Here is a 14,641-nt window from a genome sequence, read left to right on the forward strand (position 1 = left end):
ACAACTAAAATATTGCACCAGAGTCCCCCTGCAGCCATTCCAACATCCCATTACCTGCCTATTTTCACCCCATTTACCGTAAAACTAATGTCATGGTAAGGTGCAAATTCTTATTGTTATGTTATTGCAGAGGTAATATGTATATCTTACAGTGAATGCCACATGTTTTTCAGTGCACCACCTTGGGAGGGACCCTGCCTATGGATATCATTAGCAATGACACAGCCTCCCATCACCTATGAATGACATGCTGGTGGTTAAGTGACTATGATACTCTCTGGTTCTACTATATTTTGGTTGAAGGCTGGATATGTTGGATTATATTGTCACACCAGATGTGACATCACTGTTCACCAGTATACCAAATGATATTGGTGTAGACTTTTTGAGGTTGTATTTAACACAGAAAGGGCTAGCCAATAGTCAGATTACTAGGATTACCATGTTAATGGATTTAGTCCTTAAAAACAATGTATTCACTTTCAATGGAAATAATTTCTTACAAACTACAGGAGTAGCAATGGGTACACCATGTGCCAATTCATATACAGATTTGGTGTTGGCATATTGGGAGCACACCTATGTTCTGGATCATGTACTTTATTCAAAATATATTAAGTACTACAAAAGGTTTGTAGACGATGTCTTCCTCATTTGGGGAAGTGACTCAGATACATTAGATGAGTTTATATCCCATATTAATGTGACGACCACCTTCCTTACACTAACAGGTAAAAAATCTCAGAGTATGATTGAATTTTTAGATGTATTGCTTAGGAAAGATAATGGGATAATTAGTACAGAAGTCTACAGAAAACCTTGTAGAAAGAATGCTCTTCTACACTGAAATAGCATGCATCCAGCACATATACATAAAAATATAGTAAAAAATCAAGCATTAAGATTTTCCCGCTTAGTAAGTGAAGATGCGGTATATCAGGAATCTATTAATGATATACAGAGGGACTTTACAGAGAGAGAGGATATCATTCTAGGGATCTTAAAACATTACAGATAGTACAGAAAGTTGAACGTGAGAGATCAGGGTGACCATATATCAGAAGAAGTAGCCATATACACACAGAGCAAAGAGTCACAAACACCTCAAAAGTTAAGAGGTTAGTTATTCCTTATACCAACAATAACAATACAGTGACAGAGATAATTAGGAGGAATTGGGGTATACTGCTATTGGATGAACACATTAAGGGTATGGTAGGAACATGTCCTAGCTTTAGCTATAAGAATACTAAATCATTAAAATGTATTTTATGCTATGAGAGCAATGATAAGAAGAAATTGTATTCCTCGAGGAAAGGAACTTTTTCATGCTACAATTGCAACCAATGTAGTTTCATAGCTAATAAGAATTATTTTGTGCACCCAGGCACACACATTAGATACAAATTCAATCACTACACTAATTGTAAGTCTAGGAATGTAGTTTATCTGGCTATTTGCCAGAAATGTAGCAGTTTCTATGTAGGGAAGACCAATAGGACACTCAGAGAAAGGATAAGAGAACATGTTTATGCCATTAGCAGGGAGAATGAAGGAAATGCAATAGCCAAACATGTTCTACAGAATGATACAACCCACAGTTTTAAGTTCGTAGTATTAGAATCTATATACCCCACAGTGAGGTTAGGTATTATAAGTAATAATACAGAGAAAGAGGAATGGAAGTGGATAGCTAGGCTACAAGCGGATAGGGGACATGGTTTGAATGATAGAGTTTCACTGAGACCATTTTTACTGGATCAAGCTTTAAAACATTAAGTCCATGAGTAATATATTACTATATAGAATTATTTTTGTTTTTATACATATTTCAGAGCACATGTATATATATCCAATAATATATATATATATATATATATATATATATATATATATATGTGTGTGTGTGTGTATATATTTTTTAATATATATGTTTCTAGACATCATCTTGCTTTTAAAATGGAATGTCTAGTTTATTGAAAGTAGTAGTTTGTATGTATTGTTTTTTGAAAGCAGTGTTTTTTAAGAAATTGAAGAAAGAGCATATATAAGTTATAGTCAATATGTTTGAAGCAAGGTCTTTATAAATTATTTAGCATTATTAGTAGTCTTTCAAATGAAGAAGTTTAATATATGCATTTTTTGCTTTATTTATTATTGTATGCTATTCATATGTGTATATAGAGCAGCATTATAAGAGAATTGTGACTTTAACAGTTTTTATCATATGTTTTTTAATAGGCATTTCATTGGTTTCTTTTTGAAGTGATACCATATTTAAATGGATTTGGAGTGCTTCATTATTGTTTTAAGTCTGAAGAAGCGTCCTTAGAGATGCAAAAGCGCTTACTTTGTGGAATAAAGTGTATGTTCAAGCATATATTTAGTGGCTTGCTTCAATTGTGGAGTACCTGCTATTCTTCTACATTTGGTTTCTACTATATTTTGGATTTGAGCTAACAGAGCTCACTATGTACCACCATAGACATTTTGCTCGTCAGCAATTCCAAAAGCTTTCTGCTCATGGAATGAAAGGCAAGAAAGTGACAAAATCTGTAGAGGATTTAGGGGAAATCTCAGGATTAAGGAGAATATTACAAAATTCTACAGGTAGACTGTCAGTCTCTTTCTGAATTTAATGCTTATTCTGCAAGCTGGGTTACATTATACTAGAATTAGTTATGCAATTATTTAATATCTATGTAGTTAGCAGTAACCAGAGCCTGTTTTGCCAGAATATGTATTTTAAGAGATATGCAGCTGCAAGTGAAAGCACTTTCTGAAAATGGAAATAAAACTAAAATAAATAAAACTTATTTAAACAAAGAAACCCATTGCAGATTAAATTAATGATTAAATCAAGACAGCTGCAGCCTTTTATTTATTTTTCCTCCTTTGGGAATATCCAATCTACTTGATTACTAAAGTTTTTATGGCTATGCACCTTAACAGTAATCTAGGACTGCATAGTAAGGATGATCCCTGTCAACTTTCAGTGTAACATTGTTCATGCACATTTTAATAAACTGTATGTTTTTGAAACCAGTTAAGAATATTGTACAATTCCGGCAATAATGTGCTTGTGTGTTCTCCTGTCTCTATTCAAGCATAAAATAAACAGCCTTCAGAGTAACTGTATTAAGTAATGTATGCATAAACTGGACACTACTGCAAATATACTTACCTGCTAATGATCTAAAACACCAACTCTGAATTTCTTCACCTCATGGATGTTATACTAAGTTTTCGTCATAAACATCCATTAATTCTAAGGGTCAGTTAAATAATATATTCTCAATTTTAATAAACAGCATTTTTATTTTTTATTTTATTTAAACAACAAACTCATTTGGATCACAGGAAGTTAACTGTTTTAGAGGTGATAAAGGTGCCCATGACTTTCTTATTTTCAGAATGTAAGAAAATTGACATAAATGAAACTCAAACTAGTGTCCAGGTATTCAACATGTCCTAACTCCTGTACATTCTTTATATGTTAACAACAAAGCTAATTTTATAACACATATGCCACTTCCAAATACTAGATGGCCATGTTAAATAATATCTGCTGCAGGCTGAAAGAATTCACATTTCCAGTTACTTGCACCCAACACACACACACACACACACGCACGCACACACGCACACACACACACACACACACACACACACACACACACACACACACACACACACGCACACACACACAAATGCCAGCGCGCACGCACACACACACACTCTGTTCCTTTCCTTACCTAATACTTCCCAGCAAAGTTCAAACAGCAGCGAAAAGCAAACGGAGCCCCTCTAGCAGAAAAGCAAACGTCCCATTCTCTTGGCAGCATAAGAAGTCCCAGCAGCGGAGTACCTCAGCAAAGCAAAGTCCCAGTAAAAATGAGCCAAAAACGGCAGCAATGCAGCAAAGCAAAAGTCCCATTCTCTGTCTAGCATCCAAGCAAACAAAATAAGAAGCAGCGGAGTCACTCTAGAAGCAAAGCAAAGCCCCAGCAAAAATGAGCTGCAGCAGCAGATTTAAGTCCATCTAGCAATTCTCTCGGCAGCAACAGTTTAATTCCTGCCTGCTTACAGCCAGCCGAAAATGATGACGTGAGCTCCTTGAGCTCGATTCCGACTGGCTGGTAGTGCTGATGGAGCTGACGTCATTGCGCATGTGATGACATCAGCTCCGACAGCGCGAATTTAAAAAAAATAAAAAAACAAACAGCAAAGAAATTGTAAATGAAGGGGTACCACTCAGGAATTGTGGCACCCCTTCATTTGGACCCGAAAGTAGTGCAACCTCTGCGAGTACGGCAGCTGCAAGGTCCCAAGAGAAACAGCAATCCAAACAAAAAACAAGGACCAGCATACAAGGCACCTTTAAATAAACATGGAATACTTTAATAAAAGTATATTAGTTCTTTTAACAGACCGGTTTGTTAAAAGAACTAATATACTTTTATTAAAGTATTCCATGTTTATTTAAAGGTGCCTTGTATGCTGGTCCTTGTTTTTTGTTTGGACCCCTTCATTTGGACCCCAAAACTCGGTAAAAAACGAGTAATTCGAGACAGTTGGGAGGTCTGGTCTGAAGCTGTGTTATTTCTTAGTTCATCAAGCCTCGATGATTAAAAGTTTCTGACTTTCATGACTTCAAAGTCTGCTGTTTCATTCTCATGCTGTTCTGTTGTTTGGGTGCATCTCACAAAGCATCAGCAATGTACAAGTGTTTACCCTTTTTGTAAACAATATTGAAATTGCACTTTTGCAATTTTAACATCATGCGTTGCAATTGTGCTGGGGCTATATGCATTGGCTTTTTCAAAACTGTCACTAGTGGATGGTGATCAGTCTCTATTTGGATAGGTCTGCTATAAATACAATCACTGAACTTCGAACATGCGAATACTACTGCCAAAAGTTCTTTCTCTATTTGTGCATAATGCATCTCTGTTTGGGTTAAAATTCTTGATGCATAGGCTACTGATATGCCTTCTTGAAGACATGCTGCACCAAGCTTTGAAGCATCACACGAAAGAGTTACAGGTTTGTGAACATCATAATATCTCATTGTGGGTGGACTGGCAATTTCTCCTTCAGAATATCAAATGCTCTTTGGTGTTGTTCTAACCAGGACCAGTGTACATTTTTTCATTTCAGCTCATGTAATGGGGCAGAAAGCTCACTCAAGTCTTGGATGAACCTTCCTAAATAGTTGACCATACCTAGAAAACATTGTAAAGATGTGACATTCTCTGGAACTGGCATATCGAGAATTGCTACTTGCTTAGACAGATGTGGTTGTAAGCCAGAACTGGTAAACATATGACCCACATAAGTAACTTCTTTCAGCCTTAATTTACATTTTTGAAGATTCAGTTTAAGATTTACTTCACGTCCATGGTCTAGAACTTTCCTGAGGTTTCTTTCATGTTCATGTGACATTGCTGACCAAAAGCTAAACATTTTTCCTGTTTAGGTTCATGACTGCCTCCACAGTTGTGAAATTTAGCAATGAGGTTAGGTATGGCACTGCCTTTCAGTTTATATTTCTTTTTCCTCCTAGCCCCATGTTGCACACTTTCTACATTTGCACTAGCAGACACTGCAAACATGCTTTTCTCATTCGTAAGCATATTCGGATGCTTTTCTGTAAGCTGATATATTTGACAAATCTCTGTAGCTTTGCTCAATGTTGAATCACTATCTTGAAGCAAAATCTTTCTCACTACATCATCATTAACACCACTTACAAAAGACGGTCTTTTGTCATCTCATCTCTTAGATCACCAAATCTCCAGGTTTTAGCTTTATTTCTTAGGTCGGTAATATATGCAACAATTTCACCAGGCTTTTGATTTCTTATGTAAAATTTGTGCCTTTTAGTATTCATTTCAGAGTTACATATTTCTCTAAATTTAGGATTTAAGCACTCAGGATCTTCCAGCATTTCAGTCTGTATCACAATATGATGGTTCTCCACATCCCCTGCATACATGGCAGGTGCATACTCGCTTAATGGGTTCTGAGCCAGCTAAATTGAGAAGCAGCAATGCTTTTGTACATGTGTCTTTATCAGAAAATGCAGCCTGTATAAAAATATCATATTCTTGCTCAAACATTCACCATATTCTCTGCAATATTATTATCAAACACCAGCACTTCAGGTCTGTGAAATTCCTCTGCCATAATAACAAATTGCTTTTAAACATAAATATAGACCTGGCCCAAATGCACAACAGTCTCTCCGAAAATGCTTAACTTTAATACTGCAAATAACTCAAACACTCCAGACACTTTGAAAAATCTTAGTTACTGAGAAAAATTTGTATATTGTAAAAATATTTGAACATTTTAGCCTTTTCGAACATTTTAAAAAATTCAGAGATTGTTTCAAATGCTTTAATTATTATGCTGCTATTTCGGACATTATGAATATCTCAGAAATTATTTTGAACAATTTGAATGCTATGTCACATGTCTGGTGACTGAAGATCATTTAAACAAGTTTAAGTACCTTCGGATAACCACTGACCTGTGCGAATTTGCCCCTGTATATTACTCTACTTCTAATTGCATGCCTCATGGTTTGCGAGCTGCATCAATTTCGGATCCCATTCTGACACCATGTTGCATGTCTTGTGTATTCAAATGAGACACTGAGGCACGAGATAGGTTCAAGTCATTTATTGCACATAAACACATCAGGAGCTTTAACTGGGACATGTACTTCAACCTTTGTATGTTTACTGACTCACTCATTACTTCTAACACACTCACATGTGCATCACCATTCAACCTTGCACTCACTCTGAATGACTATACAAAATGGCACTGATCTCACACGTTCTCAGTAAATTATATGCACATGCTCTCTGACTACAGTTGCTGACTAGGTACAATATACACACTGATCTACACTTTATCGTTTTTATCTGTAGCCTTAATTTTGTCCATGTCTGTCTTTAGTTCTTTTAGTGTACTTATGTAATCTATGGCCTTGAGTTCTGTCTCTGCAGTCTTTATAAAACCCTTTGTTTCAACTGAGAAAGGAAACACAGCATTACAAGTTAACATGTTGAGTGCTGGTTCTGCAAATCGTTTTTTATACTTTTTAAATGTAGTCATCATACAAATGGATAGTATCAAACAGGCACAGGCTAATCCTCTGCTAGTTTTGGAATGAAACCATTACAATGAAACCTAAGAAGTAGCACACCATTACATTCGCCCATGCCTCTATAGCACTTTCATTTACTTTCTCTGAGTAAATAGTCTCTTAGTATTTTCTTGAAAGTCAGCAGTTACTCTTTCCCCTTGCAGGATGTTCAAAACAGTTGGGAACTGTTTCTGAGAAAGCTCTTTCACACATACCAACTTTGAATGGATACCTGTATGATTGAATATTATCATGTGCTTTTACTGAGTTAACTATAATAGCTATGCACCTTTCTGTGATTATTAGCAATCTGGCTGAGATTTGTTACTAGTTTAATTCTGATGAGAGCAGAGAATGAAGCAAGCCATTTCTAGTCCTCTGATTGCTGTACAATATTGAAATGTGCTATTTTGCTATTGGTCATGTGCTCGTTTGAATTTTTTCAGCTTTTTCAGTTTTTCTGTGTTCCTATAAATTGTCCATGTTTGCATGGCTCAGAACTATTTGCTATGCTTGAACCTTGATGAGTGTCATTTTGCTATTAGTCAGTGTGCTCATTTGAATTTTTTCAGGTTTTCTGTGTTTCTATAAATTGCTTCAATTTGCATAGCTACAATTAACCTTGCAATGTATAGATGCAAATATATTGAGCCATATTTTTCTCTATCCATGAAACCTCCTCAAATCACTACCGATTAGTATGATTAACAATATCTGTAGGACAGACAGCAGCTTACAAGTGTTCAATGAGCTGCACATATAGTTCACATAGTAAAGTCAAACACCCTACAGCTGCTCTACTTTAGCAAAATTAGCTTTTAGTTGCCCCACATTGCCCCTGTCAGTACTTCCTCTGCATCATGCTTATTTAGTAGTTACTTAGCACAACTAGTTATTTTCTTTCCAATAAAATCTAATGTCTGTCTCATTTAATTGAGTATAATACTTTGTGTATTAAAGTATTCTCCAAATACTTGGACTAAAATGGAGTGGCAACCTGCTTGTCTTCCTTCTGTTACTAGAGTCATAGCAAGCAGGATCCTTAAGTAGTGTAGTGACTGCCTGATATTCACAGGTAATGAACTTTTACTGAGTGCAGCAAATTCTGTTTGTGAAAGATGAAAGTATTTAACTAACATGGAGGCCTCATTCTCACTAAAACACACAGACTGTGAGCATGACACACATCCACAGCACTCTACACAACCCATAGTAAAATAACTTACTCTGAGGATGTAAAAAAGTCTGTGCCAAAGCCTCATAGATCCATGACTCAGCAGCATGATCTAGCACATTTCCAAAAAAAAAAAAAAAAAAAAAGTCACCAGGATGTAAATCATCTCAGATCCATTATGCAGACCCACTTTACAAAAAAAAAAAAAACATTTTATCATTTGGTGACTGTATAGTCAGACACACTGGTTTTCCTCTCACTGGGCTGGATAAAGACAGGGTGACAGTAAATTGCACTTTAGGAGTGAGGATTTCTGATATCTCAAGGGCCCCTAATACCCCTTCACCTAGTAAATATGACTATGACATGGTAGTGATCCATGTGGATGTGAATGACTTAGCGAATGCAACCCCATGAGGGATATACAGAGAGAGACATGTTAGAACTCTCCATGCATGCCAAAAGTGCAGACTGTGATCCTGAGTAAAATTGTTCCTTCTCCAAGAATGATGCCTAGGTACAAAGAGAAAATATTTGGCTTAAACAATTGGTAAAATAGTTGATGTCATTCCAGGGTGATCCATTGTCATGAGATGAGAAGCTCAACAGTTGTACTTGCTTTGCCATGGATGGTCTCCAGCTCTGTTACCAAAAGCTCTCACATATTGACAAAACACTTTGCAGCCTTCATAGTGTTTTTATAGCTAACATACAGCTGATGGGCATCCCAATGTAACTAACATATCAAATCCAAAACAAGATCACATGAAAGTTCCTTTATTGAATGCTAGTACTCTGAAGATCAAAATGCCCAACTCTGAGGCTCTCCTGTATTTGGAGAACATCTACATCTATGTAATTATTAAAACTTGGTTTAAATGTTCAGGAAGCACTTCCCTCCATACTTGGGTTTTGTACCTCCTATGTTCTCAGATTTGGTGACAACTGTGGTGGCATCGCCATGTTTGTTAGGGACCATATCAACCCTAGGCACATCTCCAGAGACATATAAACATAGCTGATTGAGCTCCAAACCACATTAAATAAAACCTGCTATCAGTTTATATCCTATTACAGGACACCCTGCGTTTCCCCTGACAATCATGTAAAGTTGCTAGATGTAATTAGTCAGCTACATTTAAATAAATTCCAGCATTTTGGGAGACTTTAACTACCCACAAATAACCTAGAACACCTCTATATTTCAAATGTAGGATATGTCAAAACATTCTTAGATTTCATAAACAAAAGCTCCCTGGAACAGATTAACACACCCAATATGGGACATACTGTTTTTGACCTGCTTTTTATGAATAAAGCTTCCTCATGTGCTATTCCCTGGTATCTCTCTTCCTGGTTAAGTCGGATCATAAACTACTGGCCTTCACTATTAGACCCTCTAAACCTGAAGATACCAATATCTCAGAATTCAAGGATATCAGACTTGCAATTTCATTAAAGTCTTTGATGGAGTTTCAAGATTTACTTATTCCAACATAACTGTAGACATCAACTCAGTGGAAAACTACACAAAAGAGTTCTATGCCAGCTTAGATACTAACACACAGAATTGACAGTACTTACCAGATCTAAGTAAAATGGCCAGAGATGCTTGTTGTTTGCCTTGACTTCAGAGAAGTAGGTGATAAAAAGGAACTGTTCTATGATGATGAACTTCAGATGTGTAAGTAATGCGCTTTGATCATTTCAAAAATTTAGTATATACAATTGAAGATGATAATGTTAACGATGACAGTGATTTTTGATATAGATGATTCCTATGCTGTATCCTCAAAATAATAAATGATAGACTGTGCCTTCTGTGCGGAGTCTGAATGTCCTCCCTGTGGTCGCATGGGTTTCCTTCGGGTGCTCCGGTTTCCTCCCATATCCCAAAGACATGCTGTAGGTGGATTGGACACTCTAAATTGGCCCTAGGCGTGAGTGCGTGCATGTGTGTGCCTTCTGTGGAAGGTTGGGCGCCGGGCTGGCAACTCAACAATGTAAAATTCCACTGCCAATCATGAGCGGACAGGTGATCCGCTGTGGTGACCTCTAACCGGGAAAAGCCGAAAGAAGAAGAAGACTGTAGATTTCTTATCTTATTTAATGGATTTTTCATCTGTTACTTTGTAATCTCATAATCTTTGTTATGTATTTTTTTCATGCATATATGCATTTTTGATTTTAATTAGATTAGCTAAACGGATATGCTTTGAAATCTGTATGATTAACACATTATTTTAAGGTTGGATTTTTATTTCTTTAGCAGGCATTTCAAATACATCTGGATATGAAGAAGGAGTAACGTATGAACATTTGCAGGTTAGGTAGTATATTCATTATTAATATTTTCTTTTTACTGTCAAAAACATTGCCATTTTACAACAATTGTCATTTTATTACAGACTATGATAGAAGATGTTTTGGAAGACAGTGGCTACTACAATGCAGTTTTCAACAGGTGAGTTTAATAAAAACATCATATTTTTTCCTTTGTTTATATTCATTTGTTATGTCTAGTCACATTGTCTCCTCAGTATGTGATTGCTTGTTTAGATTTGAAGAGCCAACTGTTTTTTCAATTTTGTTTTCCTTTTGGCCTCAGATTTCTTTTGGCTGATCAGGTATAAGCAACTATGAAACCCAACATTTATGATAAATTGTACAAACTCATAAAAATCAGATTAAGCTACTTTAATTCTTGTTTTAATTTACAGAATATATTGCTAAGGCTTAGCTTAAGAATTGTGAGACAAAGAGCATTAACATTTCATAAAGGGTGAAAACTGAAGCACAGAATTTATTTAAATGAGTTCTTATAGCCTCTGCAAGTTGATCAATTATTCATCTTTATTCTGTAGTCAGGCAGTTATTACATGTTGCTGTTCTGCTGTGCATGAAAACTAAATTCATCTTGATGAAACTACATTATTTATTAAAGTGATTTGGAATTGCCAGTGACATAAAACAGTAAAATTTTGTTTAAGTTATGTTGGGGAGAATGTATGGCATCTGGGAAGTAGTAAATGAAATACAGGTATTGGTATTTAATGGTCATGAACTGAGTTCCCATAACACGCAGTAATAGATGCTTCATTTGTTATAATCCATACATGCATTTATTCATTTTATCCAAAGTTTCCTGCTTACATTCATTTCAGTGGATACAGTTTTTATAGCCTTGTTGTTTGGTTTTCTGAGTGGAAGAGATACAGTGAAACCAGACTCCTTTAGTTAAGTTTCACGTTTAGATTCATTAATGCAGTTGTGTAGGGCAGTATTTCTCTAAGGTAAGTTTTCTGGTTGTTAGTGTTATTTTTATATTTATTGATTTTGTTGTAGTATTGCATTTTATTTACATTTCTGTAATATGAGTATATTTTGTTTTATGTTTTTACACTTCTTTTTCTTGCATTTTGTCTGGCTGTTTCTTTTCATTTTTAATATGATTTTCTTTCTTTTTTCTTACTGTTTATATTTTTATTGGCATACTTACGTATTTGATATTTATTTTTAGTGGGAGATGACATTAACTGATTGTTTTTTCTAATCATAATGGGAGAATTTTTTCTAATCATAATGGAAAAATTGCCTGAAGTTTCATCTATTGTTTATGTTCTAATAGTTTGTAATTTTCTTTTGCAGTTGGATTTAGTGTTTCATGGAGGTGTGTGGTTGACTTATTTTTTGAAAGGGTTTATGCTTAATTTGTTTTTATTATATTTCCCCATTATAGCTTAAGGGAGAGCAGATTTGGTATTTTTGTTAGGATTATCAAATTATCAAAAAGAGTAAGGGTGCTTTATTAAAGCGTCACACTAAAATTAACAATACAAAAAAAAGCCACAAAAGGGAGAAAGGTCAATTAAAATATAATGAAAAATATAAAAAAAATCTTATGTACTCTTTCTCTCTCTATGGGTCCTTTTTATTTTATCGACAGTATGGTTCATTGAACCATACTTTGTCGAAATTACTTTAGCGAAAGTGCATTTTGTTGAACATGCACTTTCACTAAAGTAAACAAATAAAAAGGAAAACATGCAGTTTGCATGTTGCCTTAGTTGTACATCAACGTATACTGTTGATGTGCAATTAAGGAAAGTTTTGTTGAGATCGTAGTATAGTAGGGGTAAGGGAATATTCCCTTTTCCCCACTGTAGTACGATCTTAGAGTGAGAATATTAAAGTAGGGGGGGTGTGGGGGCACAGCACAAATAGTTTAGTGTGTTATTTTACTTTTTTAGTTAGTTTTTGTTGTTTTATTCCGCAAGAGTGCATTTTCGATGGAATGCGCTTTAAAAACATAGATCCATATATATATATATATATATATATATATATATATATATATATATTTCAAAATACCCCCACCCTGTAACCACTTATGTTTAAACAGCCATTATCTAATTTGTGCCAAGATATAAGATAAATCTCAATCCACATTATACAAAATTTCCCCACAATGTGCTTTCTATAAACACCAAAACCAGCAAAAAATAATTCCGTCAAAAACCTTTATATTTTCATATAGTATATTGTGATATATCCTGTGTAGAATAATGCCCATAGTTAAAGCCCCATTTTTGCCAAGGGAATGTACTTTTTTTTTCCAAAAGTGTGCTGCCTTCTTATACTTTAGGAAAACATATTTAGAAGTTTCAGCTGCATTGCAAATAGTTCATAATCTTTCTTCATGCTGTTTATGCAGTAAATTTTAAATTGGCAATTTAACAACCAAATAAAATATTTACATTCCTATAAACAATGTAATTTAATCTGTATGTGAAAAATGGCACCTTTAATATGATCAGGGATCATTTCCCAGTGGTCAGTATAATAAAGAGAAGACATAATAAATGCATACCATTGTCACCACTTTCCAGGCAAATCATGCAATGTAATTTGCAAAAGCAAATAGTTGCTATAGTGTTCTGAAAAATCCTCAGCTAGCGAGATTTAAAATCCAGCAATTCCTGATAGTCTGCATATTTAAACAATAAAAAATACCACAAAGTGCCACTAACTGGTGTGGAGGCTATCTGCATAATCCAGAAAAAGCTGTAAAGAAGCTTATATATTCTACTAGGTTTATTAATGCTAATCCATTTTTGTCTTTTTTGTTATAAATAATCCTGTATTTCACTGGATTTACTATGGATCCCCATATAGTGGAAGAAGAAAGTTCCAATACAGAAGTGTCTGACTGGCTAGGTATCATATAAACCCTCCACGGTATGCCAATTTGGAGCCCTGTCAGTTGATCGAGTTTTCAGAAATTTGAAATTCATATCGGCAAGACAATATGATTGAATTTCTGAAAACCTAAAGCTTTTGAATGGAGATCGCTGTACAGTGAGGATCAGGAAATTTACTGTTTTCCACAATGTAGTGCAATGTTGGAGTTGGTATATATATATATGTAGGGAGTGTAGGGCTGCAAGGGGGCTTGTCCCCCTGCAAAACAGTAAAAAAAGAGTTGTGTGTTTTTTTTAATGTTTGGGTTTTCAGAAATTTGATCATATTGTCTCACCGATATGAATTTCGAGTTTCAGAAAACTTTATCAACTGACTTAGCTCTGCCAATTTACTCAGTAGAACTGAATATAATAGGAAACACATTGTTTTGTTTTTTTTTTTGTTTTTTTACAAAAAGTAAGGCAGAAATACTTCCAAGAGCTAACAACTATTTTGAGTGACAGAAGCAATGTTTTCCACTGTCAAAAAATAATATTACTACTAAAAAATTAATGCCAAAATATTCATCTTATTACTAGAAAAGAAGATATCACCTAGTAGATCTTGTGCAGTAAACTCTTTACATTTCTGTACATTTAGTACCAAACAAATCAAAAGTAAGAATTTTTTGTCATTGAGAAACTATGGCTGCGGCTACATAAACTGCCTACTGCAGGTAGGTGCAGTTTACATTGTTGCATAAAATGCAGTTCAAATTCTTGTTTATCTGTTATTTTTTCTCCAAATCTTTTGGGTTTCTAATATCATGAGGGGAATGGACCCCATTCCTAAGTCAAAGTATAATTAAAGTTCATGAAATGAATATTGTTTCAATTTTTGATGTCAGCCAGAAGTGCTCTTCACAGCACCCGCACTGTGCCCAGTAATAACTCCTCCTGCAATTCGTACAGATTTACATGTATTGGTAACATATCTAAATACAATTGTAGGTTCTTTTTTATAAGATGCATTACTCTTGCTGTTATTGGAACTGTCTGGATATCTTTCTTCCACATTGCTCTCATTTCTGCCTGCAAATCCTGATATTTTATGACTTTGTATCTCTC

The 14,641-nt window shown here is 35.1% G+C and overlaps 1 protein-coding gene across 1 annotated transcript in view; it reads left to right on the forward strand.

The window, feature by feature from the left end:
* NEK10 (NIMA related kinase 10) overlaps positions 1 to 14,641 on the forward strand; it is a 3,576,599-nt gene that overhangs the window by 3,396,958 nt on the left and 165,000 nt on the right. Inside the window, exons 36-37 of the mRNA XM_044064761.1 lie at positions 10,603 to 10,658; positions 10,742 to 10,797. Of these exons, the coding sequence (XP_043920696.1) occupies positions 10,603 to 10,658; positions 10,742 to 10,797 (112 nt within the window). The remainder of the gene's footprint in view (positions 1 to 10,602; positions 10,659 to 10,741; positions 10,798 to 14,641) is intronic.

This window comes from Protopterus annectens, chromosome 3.part0 (assembly GCF_019279795.1).
Source record: "Protopterus annectens isolate FY-2018-M chromosome 3.part0, PAN1.0, whole genome shotgun sequence".
Taxonomy (NCBI): domain Eukaryota; kingdom Metazoa; phylum Chordata; order Ceratodontiformes; family Protopteridae; genus Protopterus; species Protopterus annectens.